Raw genomic sequence first — 18,858 nt, forward strand, 5'->3', positions numbered from 1 at the left:
GTATACGGTGAGGTATACACACACAATGGAAAAGGAGTCTTGGAATAAGTGGCTATTTATTGAAATAAATAAATAATAATAAATGCAATAAATGGTGCTGGCACAGCAGGACATCCACCTAAAGAAGATTTTAAATATATCTGCATATCTCACCCTGTTCAAAAAATTCAGTTCAAAATATACAGAAAATCTTAATTTAAACCCTGTAGTGCTGAAGCTGTTGGAGGGAGAGAAAGGTAAACACTTCACACACAGCTACAGATAAGACATGTCTGACTAGCACACCAATGGCACAGGGAGAAACCCTATAATTGACAAATAAGATAACATGAAATTAAAAAGCTTCTGTGCAGAAAAGATGCTATTATTAGAGGGAACAGACAGCCCAGAGCATGGCAAGATCATTACTGGTCATGCTTCCTATGGGGCATTAACATCTAGAATGTACAAAGAATTTCAAATATTAAAAACAAAAAAAGGTCAATAAATGAACTAACGAACTGAACAGTTCTCTAAAGGTAACACACAAAGGTCAATAAATATCTTACAAAGTCTTCAACAGCCTTGTCCTAATTCTGTCAAGGGTGTGGGGAATGGATGGACCCTCAGCCACTGGTATTGGGCGTGTAAACGGAGCAGCATGATGGAAACCGGCACAGAGGTTCCTAAAAACAGAACGCCATAGGCCCAGGTCTGTCATTCCTGAGCATAGACTCCGAGGATGCTGTCCACATCCTGCCAAAGAGATGCCCACACATCCATGCTGACTGTAGCAATACTCCCAATAGCAAGACAATCAGGTACCAAAAAAGACCTTAATGAATTAGCCACGTGCCTTCTTATGATAGAGCGCTGAATTTCTGTCAGCAGTGACATTCTATTAATAGAAGTTAGTAAATTAAAATTATATTCTTTTCAGTTTTATTGCAAATTGCCAATGCTAAATAAGTGTGAGACAAAAGGAAGTTCCATGTCTGACTTGAGGCAAGGAATGACCTCATACTGAACAGACATGGATATGCAGAGAAGACACGCTGAGAGCAGCAGTCCCCGAGACACAACTCAAGTTCCACAGAGAAGCCCCATGTGTTAAGAACTATAAACCTGATAGATTCAAGCAGGCATTTTCCAGGAAACAGAGAAATTCTAGGGCTCAGGGGCAAGGAACCAAACATGGAGGAAGGTCTGTCTCAGACTGTTTCAGCAGGAGGACTTGGAAGGAGGGAACCAGGGGAAACCAGGAGGCAGGAGGGTCTGCTGGGCTTGAGGCCGGGGAGGGGTTGTGGCTCCCTCCCTCCTGCCAGGAGCCCTTTGTGATGAGGAGGCCACAGCTGTGTGATGTGATGGCCTGACAAGCCTCCTGCGGGACTCCCAGGACTCAGTGGCTTGAGGACTGCAGGGCAAATTAGAAGATGGAGAATTCCCTCCTTCAGCTGAGCAGCATTAGTGACTACTGGATGAGCCTCAGCTCCATTGTCATGGCCAAGGACATGATCGTTGGTGTTACATGTGGAGCGGGCCTCTTCTTCCTACTGATTCCCTTCCTGAAGAAGTACCCAGCGTCACCACCACCTGGAAACAGAATGAACCCCCCAAAGGTGAGGAAAGCCTTGATTGAAACACAATGGAGTGTGTTCAGTCTGTTTCTCACTACTGTTACTTCCCCCTTTCATAGTCAAGCAGAGACAGCTGAGAGGAACTCTCCAGAAACAGCAGCCCCTCATCTGCAGGGGCTAGAAAGTAGGGTGCAGGGGAGAGGGGCCTTGAGGTGTGTGCCTGAAGCTCTCAGACCGGCTGTGTGGTGTGGCTGAGAGGCCACTAAGGAAGACTGGCTCCGTGGGCAGACTGCATTTCTGAGATGGAGGGGACCTTAGGGATAGGACAGGCTCTGAGAAAGAAGTCATCTGTCCTCTGTTCGAGCCCATGTTTTGTGTGTGCTGAGCTGATGTGAGGTGGGTGGTGAGACCAAGGGCCTCAGACCAGGGTTCAAGTCAACTCAGGTCTGAGGAAGCGACCTTACCCAAAAGCCTGGAAGCAGCAGTAGAGCTAACCCATGGGTAGCATCCTATCTGAGGAACACTGACTCAGGACATCCATGTAAGGGTGGCATAGACAGCCCCTTCTTGTGTTTTCCAACAACGCCAAGGGGAAGTGTGTTTATGCATAGGACAATTGAGTCAAGGATGGATGAGAGAAAGCTCTCTGAGAAATGTGGATTTCATGTTCTCCACCAGCACAGAGGGCAGGCAGCTTGGCCACCAGAGAGGAAGAATGGGCCCAGGTCATTTCTGTCCTTTCTCACTGTCAGGTGGTGAGGAGAGGGCGGAGTAGGACCAGGAAGAAAATTGTTTCTGCAAAAGGTAGGCTTCTGTTTCCCTCTGGAGAGGCAATTCCTTCTGCCCTGTCTTCAGTGATGAGAGCCATGATGAGAGCCACGCTTCTGAGATACGGGATGCAGAGCACTGAGAAGAGGAGGCTGCTGGGAAGGAAATCAGAATCAGGGAAACTCCCCAGGTTCTGTGAAAGAAGGAAGCTTGGCCTGGAGTGGGTGCTGCTCATGGGCCAGGGGTGAGGAGTGTGGTTCAAGGCAACTGTGATGCTGTGTCCCTGTAGGGGGGACTCTCTGGTCCGCCTGAGAGCAGGTAGCTGCAATTCCCTCCTCTTCCAGATGACTGATCCTGTGTCCTCACAGTGTCGTATGAGGAATGACAGGGCCTGAGGAGGAGCAAGGAAAGTGTAAATGAAGAGATGTGGTCCCTCCATGCCACTTGCTCATTCTCAGTGTTCTCTGTGCTTGGACTCTGGAGGTTGGGCAGTAGAGTCCTAGCATGGGAGGTCTCTAAGAGGGATACCGCACTCTCCTGTGAGATCTCGGTCCTCTCCTTCATCCTGTATAACCACTTCCAGGTGGCAGAGATGGCAGAAAGAAGGTGGAAGAGACCCAGAATGCATCACGACCTGTGGAAACGTAAGAAATCTACCTCTTGCGAAATAATTTATACCAACCAGGATGCGAGCTCAGGGTCTGGGGATCTTTGTACTGGAGACACGGTATAGGGTGGAGTTGGGCTATAGCCCTGTTGGATGAGACAATGAAGGATATGGGAGGTGGAGACTGTGGAGCAACTATGGGATGCAGGTGGAGCAACTATGGGATGCAGGTGGAGCAACTATGGGATGCAGGTGGAGCAACTATGGGATGCAGGTGGAGCAACTATGGGATGCAGGTGGAGCAACTATGGGATGCAGGTGGAGCAACTATGGGATGCAGGTGGAGCAACTATGGAATGCAGGTGGAGCAACTATGGGATGCAGGTGGAGCAACTATGGGATGCAGGTGTCATATTTATACAGACTGATGGGCAGCTTGACCATCTGCTCGGAACTGATGGTTTTGCCTCCTAACTTCTGCAGCCCCATCAAGCAACCTTTATTGGACTCCACATCACTCCCAATTTGGAACTCTAATGAGAAACTGGATCAGCTTCCCCTCTCTCGGCTGCTGTCTTACCTGAAGGTCGTGGAGGATCTTATACAGAGAAAATGTAGTCAGGTTTTCTGGGGCATGTCCTCCATGCTCTCTGAGTCAGTGGTGGCTTCTGCCTGGGTCTCCAATAGATCTTCCTCTGCAGGACCTAAAACCGTGAGGTTCAGCGATACATGTGGCCCTTTCCCAGTTCTGCCCATGACTCAAGGACCTCCACAGATTTCTCAGGCCCAGCTCTTGCCCCACCAACCCGTGATACCAAGCTTGACAGGTGTGAAAGAAGCCCAGACACTGGGCAGCCTCCCAAGCTCTACACCAAATCGAGCACTTTCTTCATCTAGAAGTAGGGTCTGTGTAAAAGATTGTTCTACCAGTGAGACAAAGATACAGGTATCCCTACCAACTGAAAACCAGGACCTGGAGCGGAAAGACACTTTAGACTCTAGTACCCCAAAAGAGCAAGCAGGCATTAGCCGGCCCACTCACAACTCCCCAGGGGGTACCCTGCCCCCTGAACCTGTCAGGTCGGCCTCCATCTTTCCTGAGCATTGTCAGTTCCTCCAGCACCGTGAGGGGACACAGAGTGAAGACAAGGTGACTAAGGAGAGAGAAATACGAGGCTCCCCCTTCACGGTCCTCTCATCCCCGGAACTGACACAGCTGTGGGGACATTTCCCAGCCAACAGTCCTTGCCAGCCCAAGAACAAGCCTGAACTCCCTCAGCCTGCCCAGCCCTCCATCCTCGACTCCAAAAGCTGCAAGCTGAGCCAGATGATGGGGTCTGTGCCTTCGGCGATGCCCTTAAAGAAGCCAGCAATATGTGACATACACGACCCCATCAAGGAGGACCTTGGTTTAAGGGCCAATGACTTGCCTTGCACTTCAAGCAGCAGCCCTGGGAAAAACCTGGAACCCAGAAAGCCTGCACTGAGGACAGATCAGCAGTCCTATGTGAACACCGCCCAGGACCTTCCCTTCCTCGACCCAAAGACTCAAATGAAGCTGGAATTAAACATCATGCAGCTTCCTGTGAAACGTAGAAGGAGACCATATCTACAGACCCTTGAGTCAGGGGATCTCACCACGCCGGGGGTTCCAGCTTCATCCCTTCCCCAGTCTGTGTATCCCTCCTCACCCACCTCTGTTTCTAAGGCTGAATACTATTCCAAGGCTGCCATGATCTTAGAAAAATTGCATCACCGAGATCCAGGAGGGACAAGGGTAGAAACTGTGTCAACTGCCAGGCTGCGGAGTCCTCTGCTTGCACACTCACCTTCACAGATTCAGGTGATACAAAGAGCCACTCCACCAGCTGCCAGCCATGGGCCGTCCAAGGCCCATCCAGATACACGGAAGAGCTACCTGAGCACTAAGACCCGGGCTTTCTGCTTCCAGGCAAGAACCCAGCAGAGCAGGACTGTCCGGGGGATTGGAAGAAGCAACCCGCAACCAAGGACCAGCCCAAGAATTTACAAACATGCAGCATGGATGAAGTCTGAGAATATGGCCTCAGGACATCCCTGCTGGAGTGGGACAAAGCTGGGCCCTCAAGAAAGGATCCCACCTTCAGTGGTCAAACAAATCAATAGGTCGAAGGAGAAAGAAGGGACCCCTCCTGCATGGAAAGTGAGTCTGGGATCCACGGAGATTCCCAGTGGCCAAGTCACCAATATCCATCCCAGGGACTTTGAGTCTACAGAGGCCAATAGAAGTCCAGGCCATTTCCAAACACCCACTCCAAGGCACCCAGGAGACTCAGCTCTAAAAACACAAGTATGTAGTGAGATTGACTTCAGATCAAGGAAGCAACCGCAGTCCTGGTCTGTGGGCCATCGTCCAGACAGCTCCAGTTCAGTGAGCTTGCCTTCAGAGCACTTGCTTCCCAGCTTCCAGAATAGAACCAAAAAACCCAAGACTTCCAAGAGCCTGCGTGATGTCTTCGTGAGGAGGGATCGCAGCCAGAAGACCCAGGACTTCAGAGTTCCCAAGGATAAAATTCAAGCAAAGAATCACAAGATGTTTTATCCCGATGAAGAGAGGAAGGAATTTATGAGATCCAGAGCCAAAAGCCAGGAAGAACAGCCAGGGAGAGGGAGCTCCTCTACTCTGAGCTCCACCTGGTTCAAGAATACAGCCACGATGAAGACTGAGCCCTCTCTTGATATGCCAGGAATAGAACAGACCCCTCAAGAAAGCTATCTGCTAAAGATCATAAGGAATATTATACAATACATAAATCTCAGCACAAAAGACAAGGGGCAGGAGGATTCTCTGAAGAAAGCAAGCTCCCCGCCATCTACTCTGACGACCCAGGAAAAGCTCATCTACAGCATGGCAACTGAAGTGCATTCTCTCATGAATATTCTGGTACAGCTCCTGGTGAACTGGCTGGGCCTTAAGGCAGGGCACCCATCAGAGGCACAATGGTGTAAAGCAGAACCATTGATAGCCCAGCTGAGAGACTCTTTTTTGCATATTCCTGAGGGCATCTATGAACCAAAGAACAGCAGACCAGAGAAAATAAGCTCTGGTCCCCACACCAGCCCCATGGTTCAGAGCCACACATTCATGAACAAGGTGATGGGGGACAAACCTCAGTCGGGTATTGCTACCCAGGAAACCTGTCTTCAACATCAGAACAGTGTGAAGAGAGGAATGGGCTGTGAACAACTCCCCTCTCCCAAGGGAAACAACCATCCATGTAGGCATGGGGGAACTGGAGACAAGCAGCAGTTAGGTGTTGGTGCCCCGAGAACCTATGACTCAGATCAAATTAGAATGAAGAGTGGAATGAACTGCTGCCCACATACCAGCCCCAAGGGACACAACCATGTATTTATGCACAGAGATGTTGGAGACAATCAGCCATCAGGTGCTGTCCATAGAGCCTTTGACCCACATCAAAGTACAAAGAAAGGAACAGGCTGTGGCCCCCTCACCAGTTCCAAAGAAAACAACCCTCCAGTCACACACAGGGGAACTGGAGACAAGGAGCAGTCACCCCAAACAGACCTTACCAGCATAGGTCTGGGAGCAGGTGTCTCAGGCCACCTTGGTCTTTGTGCATCATGAAATATTCTATAAGATGCCCCATCTGCCCAGCCATTGTTTCCCCCGTGATTTCCTGGTAATAAATGTCATTTTATCTTATTTTTTTTTCTGGCAACGCAAAGCTTCTTCCTACTGATGCTCATACTCGTTGCTGGTGGCTCCTGAGAGACAGGAGCCACTTCTTAGTTTATGCTAGTTCCTTTTAGCGCAGTGGTTTCTGTCTTGCAGGGATGGGGAGGGGAAGGTCAGCATTCCGTCTGCCACAGTGCATCTCTGGAAGGGATGGTGCCTGTGGGGAAGTCACGGTCACTGTGAGGTGCCCTCATCCAGTCCCATCCCTGTGCAGCTATCATTCCACCACTACAGAGACAACAGTCTAGGGGATCTTCAGGGTGAGCCAACCCTGTGAAGACCACACGCAGGTCTGCGGCTCGTCATCTTTTTTTCCTTTGCTCCGCCTTCACATTTGTGGCACTGTGCAGGCTGGTGTGCAGAGACCCCAGGGAGTCAAGACCCTTCACATGTCACAAACTGTTTCAGCCCCCAGTTCAAATGGGACAATCTCGACCTGCGTTTCCAGGACCAGGCATAGAGAACACCTACCCCAGGAGCCATACTCACCTTGATGCAGGCTGAGGACGGGCGGACCCCCAGCACCTCTTACCTCAGCCTGGGTGACAGGGCAGTGACACTGTCCATAGTCTGCCTTCCTTTCTGACTAGAGCAGGGGCCAGAACAGAGCTTGCAGTTGTGACCACAGTTGGCTACTGAGGGCTGAGTCACACAGGCCTGCCCAGTAACTCAGAAAGCGCCCCGGGAGAGCCACAAACATCTCCTCCGGTTCACTCAATTTCCTCCCTGGTGACCTGTATCCATCCTGCCCATGCATTCACTTGGATCAAACCCAGACTCCTGAGACCCTCGCCTCAGACAGCATGGACCCATGGACCCCAAGTAGGGTTCTCTACTTGGGCTAAAGCTCCAGAATGTTCATCCTAGGTGATGCAATTACCTCTCTTCTTCCTCTTCCTCTTCCTCTTCCTGTACTTACTCCTCTCTTCCTCTTCTTCTTCTTCTTCTTCTTCTTCTTCTTCTTCTTCTTCTTCTTCTTCTTCTTCTTCTTCTTCTTCTTCTTCTTCTCCTCCTCCTCCTCCTCCTCCTCCTCCTCCTCCTCCTCCTCCTCTTCCTCCTTCTCCTTCTTCTTCCTCTTCTGTCAAAATGGGGTTTCTCTGTAGCTTTGGAGCCTGTCCTGGAACTAGCTTATAGCCCAGACTGCACTGAACTCACAGAAATTTGCCTGCCTCTGCCATGTGAGTTGTGTCTTTATTCCCATGCCTCCACGCCAGTCCAGAGAGATAATTGAGGATCTGGGCTGGGGAGTGGACCCGACAACTTCCTAACTTCCTACTTCAGCTGGCTGCTTTTAAACACACCCATTTGATTTCTTAAAGAGAACTCAAACCTAATTGCTCAGAGCCAGCCTCTTGTTCTTGTCCCAGAATTTCCACTCTCAGAAACTAGCACCACTATTCCCACATAACCACACACCGCTGCTTTGTTTTACTTCTTGCCTTTTGGTTTTTGAGGCAGGGTTTCACATAGCACAGGTTGACCACAAACTTTATCTGTAGCTGAGGATGACCTTGAAATCCTGACCCTCCTCCTCCATCTTCCCGCTCCAGGCCTGGCTCCTTGAGCCATTCTTTACGCCTCTCCTCTCAGTCAGTATGTGACCTATCCTCTGATATTTTCTTCTCTCTCTTTAAAGACAGCAGAGTCTGGAATCGCTTCCTTCTGCTTCTGCTGCAAGCTCTCAGGTTATCTCACCTCATTCCTCTTTCCCGGCCCGTCACACCTCCTTTCAAAGTCTAAGTGTGGTTCCGGCATTCCTCTGTTCAAACCTGTGCAGTGACCTGCTCTATCATTTAGGGTAAAGCTGGGGTTCTCCCTGGGGCCACCATGAAGTGTCATTTCCTAGTCACCACCTCCACCTCAGTTCTCACCACTGTGCCAGGCTCACTGTCCTGACTCTGTCCTTCCAAGGACCCCAGAGATGGGATGTGTGCCTCCACTTCCCCATTTTACATGTGACGTTCTCACTGCCTGACTAATCTTCTGGATTTCAGCATTTCCTGAACCTAGGTCTGGAATATCTTCTTCTTAGACATCTACATGCCTACAGTAAGTTCAGATATGAGCAACAGAAAGGTTTATGACCACACAGTGTAAAACTAGACTTCGTTAGTCCTTATCTAACATCTGCTGATCATCTATCTATCTATCTATCTATCTATCTATCTATCTATCTATCATCTATCATCTATCTATCTATCATCTATCTATCTATCTATCTATCATCTATCATCTATCTATCTATCATCTATCTATCTATCATCTATCTATCTATCTATCTACCTATCCATCCATCCACCTATCTATTCATCTATCCATCCATCCATCCATCCATTTGCCTGCCTATCTATCTATCTATCTATCTATCTATCTATCTATCTATCATCTATCTATCATCTATCATCTATCTATCTATCATCTATCTATCATCTATCTATCTATCTATCTATCTATCTATCTATCATCTATCTATCCATCCATCCATCCACCTATCTATTCATCTATCCATCCATCAATTTGCCTATCTATCTATCTATCTATCTATCTATCTATCATCTATCTATCATCTATCTGTCTGTCTGTCTATCTATCTATCTATCATCTATCTATCTATCTATCTATCTATCTATCTATCTATCTTTTAGTTACTATTCATGTTCCATCATTTACTTTCTATCACTGATAATCTACTTACTTAACCTAATTAATTACTTAATCTAGTCTATATCTTCTGTCAGTCATCAATGATTTATCCATCTATACAGAGGTTTTTGTTTTGTTTTGTTTTTGAGACAGGGACTCACTATTTAGTCCAAGATAGCCTATAACTTGCTTGGTATTCCCTCTGGCTTTAAATTTACTCTCCTCCTGCTTTAGTCTCCTGGGTGTAGGAGCTACCATTTTTGAGTAGTCTAAGAAACTGGTTTTGAACTCCTGGGTTCAAGTGATCTTCCTGCCTCACAATTTTGAGTAACTGAGACCATAGGTGCGCACCACTGTGCCTGGCATTTAAGTTTTGTTCTGCTCAATTTTCTCCTGATGTCCCCCTCATGCCACTCAGGGTGCATCCTATTATGTAAGTCCGGATGCAAAAGATTTCGGATCCCATCCTTTAGTGTATTTCCACTGAGGGCTCAGCTTTCCCTTCATCTCCTTGGGCAAGGTCTCTCAGGGAAGACTGCAATGTGAGAATGTGGCAGCAGATGGCAGTGTAGGGAAAGGATGAGCATTGTATGGAAGTGGCCATAGTGGACACACCTGGTGATGTGGAAGAGACGCTCATTATGAGGCCTCCTCATCCCCAGATGTGCCCACTGTGGACACTTCGATTCAGAGAGGAGCTCGCTGTGAGACACCGCATTCCCTGCTCTGACTTTCACCTTAAACTGGAGAATACTTTGGTGATAAAGAGACTATGCTGGTGACCAGGAAAGCAAAGCTGCCCCATGTTTCATGTTCCCATCTCAAGCTTGGGACACACAGATGCCACTCTGCAAAGTCTGTGTGGTTGTGAACGTGGAGGTCACAGGCAAGTACCTTAGAAACTGCCTTAACAGAGGTGTCTTTATCATGATTCAGTTTCTAGGAGTGATGGTGGTTAGTTCCCTTTGGGGATAAATGGAAGAAAGACTGTGTGTCTGGGTTGAGACACCTACTTTTTGCAAAGCCGGTGTTTCTGCAGTATCTGAAAACAATGTTATGTGCTCTTTCCAAACAGAATTATGGGAGAGGCATTGCTCAAAGACTCTTGGTGGAGTTTTCTTTACACTCTTATTAAAGGTGGGGGGAGAGATATAACAAACTAGAACTGAGAAATAAGGAATTAAAAAGAATCAAAGTTCCATCTTCAGCCACAAACACAGTACATATCTAAACTAGGCTAGGGGTGGGAATCAAAGGACTATTATGGATATAGCTCAATTGATGGGGAGCTTGCCCATCATGTATAGAGTCACAAGTTCAAGCCCCGGCACTGCAACCCGAGGAGCTAGAGCAGGAGATGAAACCTCACAGGTGCAGATGAGATGGTTCCTATAGCAATCTTTGCTGCTCAGGTACCCCAGTCTGTGACGTTGCCGTCTGCACGGAGTTAGTACACATCTCGTCATTGCTCTTGGGGGAATGCCAGGCTGCGTTCTTGTTAGCCACTCGTCACATTGTTGTTGACTATCCTTCAGTAGATAATCACGTGTCTTCGTTAGGGTTTCTATTGCTGTGAAGAGATGCCATAACCATGGCAACTCTTATAAAGAAAAGCATTTAACAGGGTGGTTTACTGCTTCAGAGGTGTAGTCCATTATCATCACATCAAGGCGAGTCATGGCGGTGTGCAGGCAGACACTGTGCAGGAAAGGGAGCTGAGAGTTTTACATCTTGTTATGCCTGCAGCAGGAAGTGAACTGAGACACTGGACGTGACTTGAGCATATATGAGACCTGAAAATCTGCCTCCATAGTGACACACTTCCTCCAGCAAGGCCATACCTATTCCAACAAAGCCACACCTCCTAATAATCCACTCCCTTTGGGGGCCATTTACTTTCAAACCACCACATTCTACTGAGGCTATACATGGGCTCAACAACATGAATCCTCCACTCACCAAGGCTGACCCAGCTACGGCTGCTGAGTGCCAGATCAGAAAACAGCGGAGACCAACACTGAGCCCCAGCTATGGCACCATTCTCTGCAGGGACAGCCACTAACCTAGAGGTAGGTTAACTACTTGAACCACTTCCTCCATGAGAGATAATGCTTTGTCCTTACTGGAGTACATACTGACTCTTGTTATGGATTTGCCTTTCCTGCACTTAACACTTCTTCCAAAATTGCTGTCTCTGGACTTACAGAATGCCTGATTCACTGACATGGGATTCCACACAGTGTTGCTTCTGGCCAGGGTACTCACTTCACAGCCAGAGAAGTGTGACAGCGGGCCTACAATTACAGAATCCACTGGTTTTACCATGTTTCTCTCTGTCCTGAAGCAGTTGGTCTGAGAGAAAAGTGGAACAGCCTTTTGAAGACATAGCTACAGTGTCAATTAGGTGGCAGTATCATGGAGGGCTGAGCTGGGGTTCTCTAGACAGCAGTAGCAATATATGTCACAGTTTCTCCTATAGCCAGGATCCAGGAATCAAGGGGCAGGAAAGGGAATAATTCCACTTACTATTGCCTTTAGTGACCCACAAGAGAAATTTTTGCTTCCTGTTCCCACAACCCTAAATTCTGCTGGCCTAGATGTTTTTGGTTACATAGTAGGGAGTGCTCTTGCTAGGAGCCACAACAAACATTCCATTGAAGTGGAAACCCAGACTTCCCCCTGGCCTGTCTGGATTTCTGATGCCCTTAAGTCAACAGGGCTGAAGAAAGAGTAAGAGATGAATGCAGCCTCCCCAGGGGAAATTGAGTTGCCTATCCACAGTACAGGTAAGAAGGATTCTGTCTGGAGTGCAGGAGATCTTTTAGGGCATTGCTCGGTGCTACCATGTCCTCTAATTAAAGTCAGTGGGAAACTACAGCAGCCTAATCCAGGCAGGGTGACAAAGGGCACAGACCCATCAGGAGTGAAGGTATGGGTTACTTTGACAGTAAAAGAGACAAGACCTACTGAGGTGTTTACAGAGGGTGGAGGTAGTAAAGGAAGGGAGTTCTAAATGCCACCAAAGGCCATGTGACCAGTTACAGAAACAAGGTTTATTACTGACATGAGTGTTTCTGTTGTGTTTTGTTATGAGTGTATGTATTCACAAATTTGTGGCTTTTTTTTTTCAATTTCCTTACCATATGTGGTAATACCAATTAAGAGACTATCAATGGTTGTTGTAAGTTTGAGATACTAGAAGGTGGTCCCCCAAGGGACATTGCTACCTATTCTAAATTTATACTGGATTTGTGGTTGTGTGAGGGATAGCTACATCATGTTAGGAGTAATTATGACCTGATTATTGTTTTCATTTGGAAATTAACCATTGATGGCATAAGGAGATAGGACTGTATATCAAGTTGACAATGGGGTGAATTGTGATGGCTATTCTTGGTTGTCAACTTGACGACATCTGGAATGAACTGCCATCCAGAAATTAAGGGCCTACTTGTGACCCGGATCTTGAGGCAAGAAGACAACATGGCTTTGATCCGGATTTGGAGGCTGGAAGACACAGGCTTTTGATCTGGACCTTGGGGTGGGAAAGAACATCTTTCATCTGGGCCACAACTTCTGCTGGAAACCGATGTAAGGACCACGCAAGAAGGAAGGGCGTGTCCTTTCTTCACCTGTTTTCCCACGTCTCATCTGCACACCCGTTCCTTCACGGGCACTGGGAATCCAGCACATACAGAAGACCAGCTAAGACATCCAGCCTTGTGGGGCTGAGCAACTACTAGATTCTTGGACTTTTCACAGATAACCATCATAGGGCTGCAGCCTGTAAGTCATACCAATAAATTCCCTTATATTTATATAGAGAGATTCCTTCTATAAATTCTGTGACTCTAGAGAACTCTGACTAATACAACATGTTATATGCAAACCATGGTAACACCCCAAAGGCTCCCGCGTTGAATCTGGTCCCTGGTTCCCAGATGGTGGCGCTATTGAGAAACAATTAGTTCTTGGTAGTGCTAACCTCTCAATGCTCCATGGAAGATACATTTTCCAGAAAGTGATACAATTTCATGCTTTTTAATGGCTAACTAAAACTCCATTTCTTTATGCATTCATCTGTTGATGGATATCTATGCTAATTGCATACTTTGGCTGTTGAATATGAAGCTACAGCGAGCACGGGTGTAGCAGCACCTCTGTAGCTTGTTAATCTAGATGAGCTAGACCCTATAGAAGTTCTACATTTTTTTGTATCAGTACATTTCATACTGATGTCCATTTTGTCCACACTAATTTATATTCTTAACAACACTGCATAAGGATTCCTTTCTCTCTATACACCGCCAATAGCGTATATTGTTTGATTTCTTTATGGTAGCCTTTCTAACTGGTGAAATGGAACTCGGTGATGTATCTGATTTGTTTTGGGTGGTTTGAGACAGGTTCTCACTATGTAACCCGGGATAGCTCCAAATTTACAGCAATCCTCCTGTCTCGGCCTCCATATCCTGGTATTTCAGGTATAAACCAGTGTGCCCAGTTTCAACATAGTTTTGATTCACATTTCCAAAAGGCAAGGTATGTAGTTTGCTTAGAGAGAGGTGGTACCACAGGAGCCCACAAACTGTCAGGTGTGAGAATCAAACAACAATGCACAAACATCCCTTAATTCTTAGTTCCTTCCATTTGATAAATGGAGTTTTATCTTAGCCTTTTTTTAAAAATTAAATTTTAATGAAACCTGAGAAAGCATAAGACAAATGACTGAGGATGTCTTGGTCAAACACGTGCCCTTCTACCTGTCTATTCAGCAAGCAGTAGCAACATAAATGGGCAAATTAAATTCAACTCATTGCTTACTTGGCATAGAGGAGCTTCAAACTGTGGGTAGCTTTTCCATTTTCTCCAAAGACACAGTGCTGTGTGTATGAAAGGTACCCACACCATGACGAAGTGAGAAGGCTGTAAGTTACAGGTCATCCGAGGTTGCACAGTGAGTTCCAGGCCTTCTCGGCTGCCTAGCAAGGCCCAGGCTAACTCCCTCACCTAAAATGTACCAAACATAGATTTGAAACTTAACTTTTAATTGAAATTACCCTGTATAAACTTTAAACCATGCAGATAATACCTTTTAAGCAACGGAGACATGCTAAATTCGGGGAGTGGCTGGTTCTGGGGACTGATATAAGGAGCAAGGCTAGAAAAGGAAAGGCAGAGATTGACCCGAATCTCCAGGGACCTCGGGTCCGCTTAGACAAACATCTGCACTTGTCTTTCCATGCAGTGATACAATAGTTTTGTGATATTTTTCTGTCCATGTTCCCTATAAGCTTACAATTCTTTGGATTACAAAAGCCTACACTGACTGAGAAATATCACAAGAATCTTTAAAATGATGGGAGTATAAGAAGCTAGGAAGGGTTTTACTAGGAGCGTCCTTCAGAAGGGAAAGGGTGAGTGAATATATAAGAAACTGAACAACTTTAACTGCGATTGCTAGAGCCGAGGAAACCAAATCCTTCTGTGTGTATAAATTTCATTTTATATGTGTGTACCTGCATATACATACGCAGACTAGAGTAAGCAGGAGCCCTCAGGGTTCCGAAGAATCATCAGGTCCTCTGGAACTAGAGGTACAAACAGTCATGAGTCACCATGGAGGTGCTGAGAACTGAACCCGGGTCCTCCGCAGGAGCAGGCAGCTCTCTTAACTGCGGAACCACGTTTATGGACTAGGTCCAATTTAAACTCGAATGCATAAGAGAAGAACTTGATTGCACAGTACTTGCTAGAAATAAATAGCTTGAGGCAGGAAATGGAGATTTTTTTTTTTTTGAAGGAAAGCGGGTATTTAATTTGTTCTTTAGACAGTCGTGCTTGTGAGAAAAACTAGTTTTCATTTTCTCCTTTTTGTGATGGGAAAGCACCAGTAAGTGATCTTAATATTTTCGATGTGTTAAACTCTATATCATTCCACAGTATCTCTCATTACAAAACAACCACATCTAATTTTAGCACACTTTGAAATTCTCGTGTAAAACATCACACATTAATTTTATTTACAAACATGAGTTAATGTTTAAATAGCTCCATAATCTAGAAGGATAAGTAGGGACAAGAAGAATCAAAAGTCAATCCATCCACACCTTTGTGGATCTATTATGGCTTCTAGCTTAGTGCTTTCATGAAGTTCCTGAGTGTGTGAACAGAGGGTTTCTGTTTCTATACCTGTGTCTTGTGCCTTTTCTTGGGCTTTTCTCCTTCTGATTGTTTTGACCTATTCTGGTGTGCTTGTTTTTAGTTCTATCTTACTATAATTTGTTTTATCTTATTGTTCTCCCTTAGAAGCCTGTTTGTTTTCTAATGAAAGATGGAAAGGGGCTGGATTTAGACAGGAGGGGAGGCAGGCAGAAACTGGGAAGAGTAGAGGAGGGGAGGCTATAATATATCATATGAGGAAAAAAAACTATTTTCAATAAAAGGAAAACATGGAATTGGATGGAATTCAGCTTTTGGAGTGGGTTGTTTAGATTTAGGGAGGAGAGAGGAATAATGATATGGAGAGTCATAGGGTGAAAATGTTCCAGTCCTAGGCAAAGACAGCTGACTTACTTTTAACAGCCTTGCTTGATATGTCTTTACCGAAACACATCTTACCTGTGTGGGCAATTTAGATGGGGTTTGTTGTTGTTTGGTTTTTGTTTGTTTGTTGAGACAAGGTCTTACTGCATAGTCCTGGCTGTCCAGGAACCTGCTATGTAGACCAGACTGGTCTCAAAATCACAGAGCTCCACCTGCCTCTGCTTCCCAAGGGCTGGAATTAAAGGTGTGCAACCAACCAAGCCTGTATGACCAGTCAGATGAGTTGGAAGGTCTTGACTGAGTCAGCAAGAGAAGCACAAAGTAGTTCTACGAGTGGGTGGTTTCTTTCCCTTCCGAGTCCCCTTAATTCTCCATCATTTATCCGCCCTTGGGAGGATGAGTCAACATGAAAGTGAGAAGCTCTGCAGGATCTGAAAATCTGCTTTTGTTTTCACTTTCTTTTTGTGTGTGTGTGTGTGTGTGTGTGTGTGTGTGTGTGCGCGCGCGCGCGCGCACGCATGTGTGTTTCACGGCTAACGCCATGTGTGGCTGGGAGTCAGAGGACAGTGGAAACTGCTCCTGTTTCCGTCACGTGTGTCCCTGGAATCAAACTCGGGTCCCCAGTCTTGGCAGCAAGTGCCTTCACCCACTGAGGCATCTCGTCGACCCTGCTTTGCTTCTGAGATGGGGTGCAGCTCAGGCCTTCCTTGGACTCTGTGTGAAGCAGGGAATGGCTTTGAACTTCTGGTCCTCCGGTCTCTTCCTCCCAAGAGGTTAGATGTTGGCTCTGGAACGCAGGATGGAGGTGTGGAGTCGATAAAGTGAAGACCCTGCCCTCCCATTGTCTTTCAGGCAAGTGGCCCGGAGTAGCTCGAGCTCTCTTTGTTTATACAAGTTCTACTGTGTTTAAGCAAGGGCAGTTCAATTCATTTCTCTTTTATCCAAGAATCATTCACATTTACTCATTTTAGTTTCTTTTCCTCTTCCCCACTCTTTTATTGCCAATAATTAACCTTTACCCCGTATCTAAGCATGAATTAACTTACCTCATAGCTATGCATGATTTTTATATTGCAAGCCAAATGATTATATTTAGTCAGGCACGTGCTATTCATATTGTGCCCAGGCTGGCAGCAGACAAGTAGTTACAAACATGAAAGGCATGCAAACCCTGTAGCCTTTAATAGTATGGTGCCTTTATATCTTTGCACTTAGTAGAGGGTACGACACCAACCTAGAATAGTATTGTCCGGGTATAAGTCTAATAGTTTCTAAAAGGTCTACATATCACTTTTATGTGAACAGTAGTTCTTTTTTTATACATTTCCAGACTGGTAATGAGTAACACCTAACTCTTAACTGTTGGGACCAAGTTGCTATTCTTCCTGGTAGTGTTTACTTGTACTTTTCCATGAGAGTCTAGACTCCACATCTGGCCCAAGATGTAGGACGCTAAATAATCCCATGAGGTAGGTTGTACCTGGGAGAGAATTATGAAAAGTGTAAGTATTCTGAGAGTAATTCTGTGACTGCTGCCCACAGCCAGAGGACTGTTGTTCTGGGAATGTCCTGAGCACAAACTGTTCCACAGTCTACTCCTTCGCAGGTGGTGGCGGATGGCGAACCTATTTGCCTGATGCTCTGTCTTAGAACTGAATACAGCAACAGGCAAGGGGCAGCTCCTGAGAGCTAAGAATCATTCAATGGTTCCTGACGGTCACTGGAGCTCCTGCCCAGCCCAAGGGGCCACAAGACAGGGCTGCAACTGTCTATCGCTTGCTTGGGTTTAAGAATGGAAAGGAGAGAACTGTAGGATAGCAGCCAGAGCTGTCAATCAGCATGCTGTCAGCTGCTTCTGGGGCTTTTCTAGTAAGGGGGATGTCTTTGGCTACCGCCCCAGATGGTTGTCACCAAGCAGTAAGCTGTGAGGTCAGCCAGACAAACCTTCCAAGTCAAAAGCTAACTTGACTGTCTGCTGGGCTCCAGCTGACTCCTAGCCTCATCAGGACAAGAAAGCCCCCCCAACTTGCTCTAGCCTTGCTGTTTGGTGGGAGCAGGACTCTGTTCGGTCCCCACTGCTAGCTGCCTGCTCATGTCAGAGGGGTTGGAGATACTGGGCTAAGCAGAAGAAGCTTTTGTTGACTCTGCTCCTCAGCTGCTTCTGTCTCTGGGGTGGATACTGGGGTCCGTGGGTGTAAGAGCTACACACAGAGAAGTGAAAAAGAAAAACTCAACTTGGGTTCAGAGAATAAAATTCTCCATTCATATCTCTTCTTCTAGGTTTACTTATTTTATTTTGTATTTTATATGTATGAGCGGAACAGGAGTCATAGACAATTGTGAACCACCATTTCAGTAATCCAACCCGGGTCCTCTGCAAGAACAAAGCTCATAACCAATGAGCTGTCTCTCCAGGTACCCTTCCTTCTTTCTTCCCACCCCATGGGGAATCGGCTTTATAATTTAGCTCCTTTTCAGCTTCTGACGTCACTTCTAGTTAGGAACTGCCTTCTCCTCCAGGGAGCTTTTCTGTTATGTATCCCCCCCCCCCCTTATCCCCCTGTCCTTCGTGTGCACAGAGAACTCCCACCACCCAAGGCTCCACTTCTCCTCCCTCCAGGCTGCAGCTCTCAGCAGTGGGTTTGTAGGGCTGGGACCCCCATGTGGAATGGCAGCCCCCTCCCCTGCTGTGACCAGGCATAAAACGGCGCAGCCTATGTTCTCTAGACCCAGTGGCTTCCAACACCATTTTCTTATGAGGTACACTGGGGTTTTTTTAGGGTTTTCCCTTCACTTATGGGCTCCATCCTGTGCCCTACCATGGACCCAGGTTCTGTCCCTGCTTCTTCGCTCTGAGTGGCCTGGCTTCCATTCCTCAGTCTTCAGATTTCCTACCTTGAGGCTCCTTGCTCACAGTTCACCCCTCAGAGGTCCGTTTAGAGCTCTCTCGCGGTTCTGCACGCCCACCCCACTGGCGCCCCAGCTTACTGGTTCACACC

The 18,858-nt window shown here is 46.6% G+C and overlaps 1 protein-coding gene across 1 annotated transcript; it reads left to right on the forward strand.

Moving 5' to 3' along the window:
- Positions 1–1,412: 1,412 nt before the first annotated feature.
- Spata31e1 (SPATA31 subfamily E member 1) lies at positions 1,413–6,559 on the forward strand. The gene is made up of 6 exons (XM_042055334.1): positions 1,413–1,740; positions 2,235–2,568; positions 2,614–2,696; positions 2,908–2,968; positions 3,415–4,533; positions 4,621–6,559. Exons 1-6 carry the CDS (start codon positions 1,413–1,415, stop codon positions 6,557–6,559), a joined length of 3,864 nt encoding a protein of 1,287 aa, XP_041911268.1.
- Positions 6,560–18,858: the final 12,299 nt, after the last annotated feature.

The sequence above is a fragment of the Arvicola amphibius genome, chromosome 6 (assembly GCF_903992535.2).
Source record: "Arvicola amphibius chromosome 6, mArvAmp1.2, whole genome shotgun sequence".
Lineage (NCBI taxonomy): Eukaryota > Metazoa > Chordata > Mammalia > Rodentia > Cricetidae > Arvicola > Arvicola amphibius.

Bases quoted from the DNA above. Each gene is read 5' to 3' on its own strand.
- Spata31e1 (XM_042055334.1), top strand. From the start codon at position 1,413: ATGGAGAATTCCCTCCTTCAGCTGAGCAGCATTAGTGACTACTGGATG. The intron at 1,741-2,234 runs GTAGGGTGCAGG...GTTCTCCACCAG, and splicing joins TCATCTGCAGGGGCTAGAAA to CACAGAGGGCAGGCAGCTTG. The intron at 2,569-2,613 runs GTGAGGAGTGTG...GTGTCCCTGTAG, and splicing joins GTGCTGCTCATGGGCCAGGG to GGGGGACTCTCTGGTCCGCC.